Source organism: Cibotium barometz, chromosome 31 (assembly GCF_041138505.1).
Source record: "Cibotium barometz isolate CiBa-2024 chromosome 31, ASM4113850v1, whole genome shotgun sequence".
Taxonomy (NCBI): Eukaryota; Viridiplantae; Streptophyta; class Polypodiopsida; order Cyatheales; family Cibotiaceae; genus Cibotium; species Cibotium barometz.
In genome coordinates this window covers 19,641,336-19,650,068 of record NC_141076.1, presented here as the reverse complement: position 1 = coordinate 19,650,068, position 8,733 = coordinate 19,641,336, and the positions used below count along the sequence as shown (strand labels likewise).

Below are 8,733 nucleotides of genomic sequence, written 5' to 3'. Positions count from 1 at the left end.
CTTTTGACCATGTAAACACTCGCTTAGAAAGAGGGTTCCCTTTAATGTCAAGGAGCGGGTTGCCAACTATAGACCCTTTTAAGAAAACTCTATTAGAAAATCTGGAACCTCTTACCTCAAGCTACCTACCCTTGGTTGAATATTATTGTCATGTAAAAGTGTCAGTTTGTTCACACGACATTAGCACAACATACGACCATTTCATCAAGTTTGCGATTGCCTCATATGTCTCAACTTAATAATGAGCCTTTTGACTTCTTGGGAAACCTAGCACAGGCTCCATCGGAGGGACCAAACCTCTGAGAGTATTGCTGAGTGCTTATGCCCAGGTTGGACTCATGAGAGACCCGCAATACGTCTACCATTTATGCCAAGAAGTAGCATGGATATCCCTTCACCCAAGAACGGTTTTCATGCCTCAAGGCCCTGAACCAAAATCACCACTTAGTATGCCATCCATACTACATGTAGTATGGACCCCTCTAGTTTTACTGGCTCCTCGGACCATTAGGGATATCTCCGGAATTCAAACTCATGTATCCTACATCTCATAAAAAACAACCGAAGATTCTTTAAATGATGCATCCTCCTCCCAAAAACACTAAAATCATCAGGAAGACTCTCATGAACTTTGTTAGGTATGGTTGAAAAGTCCTGTATGGTGTATCTTGAAAAGAAGAAGGACCATTCATTAAGCCAAAGTTCATGACTGTGCTCACTAAAGCTCCCCATTCAGTGATAAAAGTAGTCTTATCTGTGTTCTCTTCCACCATACGGACCTGATTATAGCCTGAAAACCCATCCATAACTTAACTATACATCTCATGAGACTAGCTACATCATCTAATAGGGTGTCAGTAAAAGGCAAATGAAATGGGTTTCCAATGGTTGTTGCATTTAGCTTTCTATAATCTACCCACATCTTGAACTTACCATTTTCCTTTTGTACTACCAAAATCGGTGATACCCAAATCACTTTATCAACATGTTTGAAAAACCCTACCCTTAACAACTTATCAATTTTTTCCTTCACTAGTTTGGCATAATTTGGATTCATCTTATACCTGTGTTGGATCATTGGAGAACGCATCCTTCTTATTAAGAGTAATTATTTGCTTGTATATAGCAAGATCTATACCTTTCATATCTGAATACTCCCAAGAAAATATATCTTTGAACTCCATCAACAAATTAAATAGATCATGAAGGAACTGACCTCCAACCAAGACACTTACTTTCGCTGGTTTTGGTTCTTCCTAAGAGCCAAGATTTAGTGCTTTCAATTCATCTGCACAAACATGGGAAGACCTTTGCATATATGATCAGTCTCCTAATGGCTCTCTAATCATTTTTCTCTAACTTGTCACCTAGATCATCCACGACTGGTTCAAAACTCTGACTCGGATCTTCCATAACTATTTTTGAGCTCTGACGTGGATCTTCCAAAACTATTTGTGAGCTAGAATATCTTGCAAAAACCCCGATATTCCTGTAAAATCTTCTCAGTATCAATCTAAAAAATGGGCACCACTATTGGATTAGCAGCCAGATACATATCCTCCTCCTCATCTTCTACCTCATTTGCAAAATTGACAGTCTGAGCTACCAATGGCCAATGGCATTGCTTCAGGAGAACCTTATGTTAAATTTTCTTCCTATCAAATCTGATCATAGTGATGTCGACACCCCAATCATGGCTAAGCTTGGCAAATCTAAACCAAGGTCTTCCCAACATGTCATATTAGTGCTCTTCAATATCCATCTTGAGAACCATAAAATTTCCTCTAAATTTCAAACATGTCACTCTAATGTCCTGATTCCTCACAATTCCAAGTAGCTACAGTCTCCTTTGGTCTTCTATTTTAACCTCAAAATGGAGCTGGCTATAAAACCCCCAATGTGTTATGCCTATAAAAACTACCTCTAACAATATATTTACCTCTTAATCACCATCTAATAGAACCACCTTCAATGTTTGTCCTTTAATTTAGGCTGGATGGTTGGTACTTTATAGTCCACCACATCAGTTTCTACTTGGGTTAGGAAGGCTACTAGATCCTTTGGATTACGCTGAATAGTTTCTTACCTAATTGGGTCTACCTCATCCGATGTCAGAAGCTTTGCTACCAGTTTCTCTTAGAAACTAGGTATGAAATTCAAAACTTTCTCAAAGGCTAGATGAATCTGAGACTTTAACAAAGCTTCAAAAAGTTCTTACGAACCACTCCTACCTTCCTTCATCGGGTAGGCTCCTGCTTGAAACCTGATGGACCACTATTACCTTGAGACATAGCTTGAAATACAAGGGTATCAAGAGGAGGTACTACATTTCTTTGGATCTTATTGATCTGCTTCAACACCCCTTGTTGAACCTTGTCCTTTTTTAGCCAATCTAGTGGTCCCTTAACCTTCGCTTTGACACTAGTCACTGCAAAAGTTGGTGCTTCCTCTGGACACTCCTCACTCTAGATACATGATAAAAAATCACAATTATAGTGATTTACAAAATTTGTTTTAAGAGAACCAATTCTCCCATTTTCCCAACACCAAAGATCTATCTACACATCCAGGTACAAAAATTTTAGAAAGTCCTAGACTCTACTAGGAGTCACCTTCTAAATGCATCTCCACCAACACTACATTTGCTGAAGCTGGTGGTTGTTACTGTTGAGGCTCTGGAACTAGCTGGTCAAGATTTCGGATCACTGGCATCCCTCTTTCATCCCTATGCCTAACCCATAGCTCACATAATGGCCCAACCTTGTGACTTCTAAGACCACAGTAATCACAAGTTTGCGGACCTCTTGTTGACCTTGTGGTCTTTGCCAATTAGGGGAAACTTTATCTCTTTGGGTTACTAATGGTGTTGTGGGTATAACATATTTAACTCATTAATCAAGGATGATAGTGTGTTTCACTAATAAAGGTTTTATTTGTAGTAAGTTAACCTAGTTTTTTTTAAAAAAAATTAGAGAACTTATAGGAACTTGTAGTAAGTTTTGTTTCTTTGGGTTATGATAGTTATGTAGGTACAACTTATTAAACAAGAATGATAGTGTACACAACAATGTTATCTATAGTGAGTTAACCTACATTTTTATATGCTTTTGTGTATGGAAAACTTTTGGCTAGATTAGTAAGGTAAACATTTCTCCTTTCATAATATTTTTGAATAGAATTACTCTTTCATTTTGGATCACATATTTATATGAAAACAAGCTTCAAGTCTATAAAGAATCCTTGAAGTAAACTCTCAAACCCATGGTAGCCAATTCACTCCCAACAACATGAGCTTCATGTTTGATGCGAAAGTAATTAGACATTCCTTTCTAAAAAAGCATTTTTTGGATGTTCACTATAGTAGTTTGAATTGGTTACTTATGTAGCCTTTGACTATATATTTCAGTATTGATCTTGTACATCATATTTAAAGAATGTGATATTTTGAATTGCAACTTCATGATGGAATTTCATTTACTTTACATCCACAAGTCAAGCATAAATATCTTTAATAGTGATGTCCAATAAATCATTGATTGCTATGGTAGCAAGTGGAGAAAGGAATTTTCAAGTTTCTCTATAATACATCAATGCATAATGGATATTCATGTAGAGAGATTCTTCATATTGATTGAGATGCAAGCTAGGCAATAATCATGAATGTTTGGATCAATAAAACTTATAATGAAAAACAACAATTTGCATGCCATTATTAGTTAAATTGGAGGTCTTACTCTAGGTGGTCCATGATGGAGATGTTGAAAGATGTACATAGTAAAATGTATGTATCGATAAGGAAGTGTAACTGTCTAATCTCGAAGCGTGCAACAAACCTTGATACTTGCGAGATATCCTAGCCAAGTGTTCCCATGTCCTTGTCTTTTCTTCCATAGCCTTGCTTCTTGCCTACATACGATTATCTTTGCCAATGGCCTATAAGGTCACTCATTGTGCCCAATCTTCCACTTTCCCATGATTGTTATGACCATGGAAGAAACGAATCAAATTCACCTTTGGGAAAGTCTCTAGTCTCAAGTCTAAGTGATGGATGTTATAAATCTCGATCTTTTTATGGTTTTTAGTGATTTTCGAGCCTAAATCCCAATTAAGCCTAAGCATTGCCTTTAATTTTAATGGATGGAGAGCACATTTTTTTTCGAGCACTGCTTTGGGTGTGAGATAGTGCACAGGCTTCACATCGTGAAAGCATGAGAACCGGAAGAGATGACTTTCTAGTTTACACTAATTTTGGCCTTGTTTTAGTCTCGAGTAAATTAATTCTTTTTTTCAGTCGTACGTGTCTTGTCGTGTATTATTGGGGCTTGTGTAACGTGGAGATGTAGGAGAGGGATGACCAAACAATGCCCCAAAAGGCGAAACTACCTACGTGGTTCTGGGCCTTCTGGCTATACTTTCTCTAGGCAAAAAGCCAAGCCGTCTTTGTTTTTTTTTAATATATAAAATGGATAGGCGTCAAGCCAGGCCATCTTTTCAAGCATGCACACAAATGAATCTTCAAGGCTGGATTCTCTTACTTGAATGCTCCTACCATCTTGACAACTAAAGTAGTCATGTGTGCATGTATATCCTTACAAAGTGTATGTGTATAATTATACAAGTCTACAAATAATGAATACACTAGAAGTTTTTGTGTGTAGAATATTTCCAAGTAGCCAAGTCTCTGTTGGCGTCTTTGTATTCCACCTGGCTTGATTTAAACGTTCTGCCCTTCAATCAATTGTAATTTTACACTTTCCTGTGTGTTAAGAACTCTCACGGTTTCCTTCGATTTCTCATCTTCAGCAATCACATGATTTCCTTTGTAATCAGGCACCTGCATCCAAGCAGCTTCAAGAAGAATCTCTAATAGATTAATCTATGTGGCACTGCATTATATTAATATCTAGTAGTTTTTAGGTTTCATATATTTGTGTCTGGTTTTCTAAAGTTTAGTACACTTAGATCGCAAGTTTGATTAGACAATCTAGATTATCATGAGAAGCTTGGCACCGTGCGCCGATGAATATCATCCACGGCAGCCATGGCTACCACCTGGCTTTCGGTTCCATCCAACGGACGAAGAGCTGGTAAACTTTTATCTCTCCAAGAAGATTGAGGACGCCCACTTTACGGTTCCTGCAGTTGCAGAGGCGGACTTTAACAAGGACGAGCCATGGGAGCTTCCTGGTAGGATTAACGGCCTCGGAGGCTTGGACTTAGCCTAACAATTAAGAATGCAGGGTCTGCGGTCTGTGTATAGGACCGTCCTGTGATGGCGGCAAGAGGTGTTTTGTCGAGACAAGGCTTGGTTCGACAGCTGTTATAGCTCTTAATGTTTGTTGTCATGCTTGATAGGGCGAGCTACGATGGGGGAGAAGGAGTGGTATTTCTACAGCGTGCGTGACCGGAAGTATCCCACGGGGGTGCGCGCCAACCGGGCCACTCAGGCGGGCTACTGGAAGGCCACCGGCAAGGACCGCCAGGTGATCAACACTACCAATGGGCGGCTGGTGGGCTTGAAGAAAACGCTGGTTTTCTACACGGGCCGCGCCCCCAGGGGCAAGAGGACCAACTGGGTCATGCACGAGTACACAAAGACCGACACTCGCGTGAAGGTGACAGTCATAATTTCTTTGCACACAAACCGTTGCTTGTGCAATACGTTAGCAATGCATTGCATGACTTCACAGTTCAGTTACCATTGATCTTAACGTTAAGGTATACGATTCTACACTTTTAATGCTTTGATATGTTCGTCTATTGTGTACTGCTTGGAATAAAAAACACACATTCTACTGCACTGGCGATTCCATTTTAAACGAACCAACATCTTTACGTTCGACACACAAGCACTTGATTTTTGTTTGACAAATGAATGACTTGCAAAATCTCAAACTAATTACTCGAATGGAGAGAGCTAAAATAAATTAATTAACCAATACATACACAATAAGAGAGAGAGGGGGGGGGAGGACCATGAAAAAGGAGGAGTTAATAATTATTTTTTACCATATACTTTCCCCCCCTTTTTTTCTTGAGATGTTCTTTTTTAAAAACCAATATTAAGTATATATATTATCTCAAAACTGAATATACAACTAGATTTTTTCTTGAGATGTTCTAAGCAAATGGAACATATCTTTGTGTGAAAAAGATTTCTTGGCTTCTTTATATAAGAATAGGATTGTTAATGTAGGTCTTTGGGACTTAATGGTCCTTTGAAGTGGAAGCAACTGTGTATCTAGGTATTAATGTAATGAAGGAATTAAGTTTTGCATTAAATATGGCATGGAAGTACCTTCATGCACAAACATAAGGGGGGTTTTAGAGCCACAAATCCTTTTCATTATCACAGCCGATGGTGTAGGCTTGGTGCTCTACGTTTGTTCAAAGACCATGCCACCCTTCAACCGACTATCCCAAGAGAATTCATTTAGACTAGGCCTCTTTAACAAGATTAAAAAACCATCTTGTATAAGTGAAACCTAGAGACTTTAAGATTCGAATCTTGTTGCGTAGCGTGTGTGCTCAACACCACATTTTTTATATACATCAATGTAGACAAATGTGTACTTTTGTGCATAATGAGATGTAGATTTTTTTTGTGTGCTAAGGTTGCCCTTGAATCTACTACAATGCACTCTATAATTCAAGACAATATAGATCACCCTTAATTGTTCTTGCAATTCAGGAGGGAAAAACCTTGATTGCAAGATAAAACATTGAAACACATATGCCAAACAATTAATATAATAGAGATTACTTGTGTGACCTATTTTGATTTTAACATCTAAAAAATGGATGTCTTTGTTTACACAGATATGAATCAAGATGATTCTTAGCTTTTCAATTCACGCATTTCTACTATAGATATAATGCATCTTGTAAAGGCATTATAAATTCTAATGGTCTAATCAAAGTTCTCATGATGTCGCAGGTTGATGAATGGGTTCTTTGTAGAGTATTTTTCAAGAGTGCTGGAGGAAAAAAGGTATTACCACCTAAAGTGCATGAGAACTTTCTCGAAACACAAGTCTACACTAACCCTTCATCATCTTCACACACTATTATTCCCACTAGCTTTACACCTTATCCACCCCTTGATGTGATTTTTTCCTCCCCTTCTTCTTCTCTCCCTTTGTTTTCTCATGAAGAATTACTAAAAGATCTTCTTCACGAATACAGCCACCAATGTAAACCCCAAAATTTTTGCATACCCTCACTTAGCATTGCGGAAGATAAGTTTGCAAACACTAATACTGTTGATGTAGAACAAGATATATCACCACAACACCAAGAGCATGACCTTCATCACCAAAGAAGCTTTAAGAGCATGGCTCTTTTTTCTTCTTTAGAAGATAAAGCAATTACCAATAGAGCTAGTGCTTCCTCAATAAACAACCATGAATTGCACCTCTCTCCTTTCCACGTTGACCTTGAAAGTTTGTTTGATTGAAGTGTAATGCTCATAGGATTTAATTGTGCTTAATTAGCCATCTCATTTCAAAGATTTATGATCCCTAGATGATATATAATTACCATATTTACGAGAATCGTGTATTTCTACATGCCCATACATTGTAACAAATTGGAACTTCATATTGTATTGTTGCTTTTAATAAAAGGAAATTTGTGATTATAGATGTTTAATGGTAAAACACTTTGGTCTATGAAGAAAACCATGGTTAAACTCTATTCCTTTTGAATAAAAATTAGATAATTAAGTGTGTTAATGGTGAAATATGATCTCTTGGCTCGAATATTACCACGTCCATGACAATTCTTCAAACATGTGTTCTCCTTGATACCAAAGGATTGTACCAAGCAACACACAATCCTAAGTTCTTCTTTTAATACATTGTCTACATAATACAATGCACAGTGTGATTATATATATTTAATGAAAAACAGGTCTAGCCTTTATAGTGTACCATGGTGGAACTTTTCTGATTTTGAATAGAAGCATAAGCATACATTGGAATCTTTTTCTAGTTTTGTTGTGCACTCTAAAATGCTTTAATACCTCTTTTTTAGACTCATACAACTAAGACAATTATTATTATGCATACATATAATATTGTAGTTATTATAGTTTATTTAATAAAAAAACATATTTTATTTGCTAAATTTTGTTTAAAGATAAACTTCCTATGGGGGCTCCTTCAAAAAAACAAGAGACATGTTTCCTCCTTGGTAGACGTATAATCATGAACCAAAATCTATGGTGACCTAGAGTACATTTTTGTTGTTTGATCTCTTTCACATAATTCATCAAATTTTTTGGTCTAGGCTTCTATTACTCAATATTTCTTTTTAACAAGAATAATCTCAACTTACAAATGTATTTTAGAATTCTAACAAAGGTTTTATACAAAGGTCATTACAAAATCTGTATGCCTTTAATATCTAGATACCAATTAATGATATTTTTTGGTCGAATATCTTGAATATCTTGATAAGCCTTCACCAATTCTAAAAAGAAAATAAATTATTCTTTCAAAAGATATTTAGCTTAAGTTTAACTTTTAAAGAAGTCATTAACCTTAGTCCTTACTAAAAGAGAATACAAAATCTTATTTTCACTCTAGTTTAGTAGCCTCCCTTGTTTTGGTCTAATCTATAAATATATAACAACCCAAAGGGTGAGAAATATGCCGCCATAATCTTTTGTTGAGTTCTTTTTGGTGGGAGATTAATATTTCATTAAACCATTTAATAGCTATCAAAGCTAAT

The 8,733-nt window shown here is 36.8% G+C and overlaps 1 protein-coding gene across 1 annotated transcript; it reads left to right on the top strand.

Moving 5' to 3' along the window:
* The first annotated feature begins 4,822 nt into the window (after window positions 1-4,822).
* LOC147620587 (NAC domain-containing protein 100-like) lies at window positions 4,823-7,615 on the top strand. Its single transcript, XM_086825440.1, has 3 exons — window positions 4,823-5,187; window positions 5,356-5,615; window positions 6,938-7,615. Exons 1-3 carry the CDS (start codon window positions 4,995-4,997, stop codon window positions 7,454-7,456), a joined length of 972 nt encoding a protein of 323 aa, XP_086681566.1. The 5' UTR covers window positions 4,823-4,994; the 3' UTR covers window positions 7,457-7,615.
* Window positions 7,616-8,733: the final 1,118 nt, after the last annotated feature.

What these genes read in the sequence shown, in the direction of transcription:
- LOC147620587 (XM_086825440.1), top strand. Translation starts at nt 4,995, where the DNA reads ATGAGAAGCTTGGCACCGTGCGCCGATGAATATCATCCACGGCAGCCA. An exon ending in CGAGCCATGGGAGCTTCCTG is followed by an intron (nt 5,188 to 5,355) that starts GTAGGATTAACG and finishes CATGCTTGATAG; the next exon opens with GGCGAGCTACGATGGGGGAG. An exon ending in AGACCGACACTCGCGTGAAG is followed by an intron (nt 5,616 to 6,937) that starts GTGACAGTCATA and finishes ATGATGTCGCAG; the next exon opens with GTTGATGAATGGGTTCTTTG.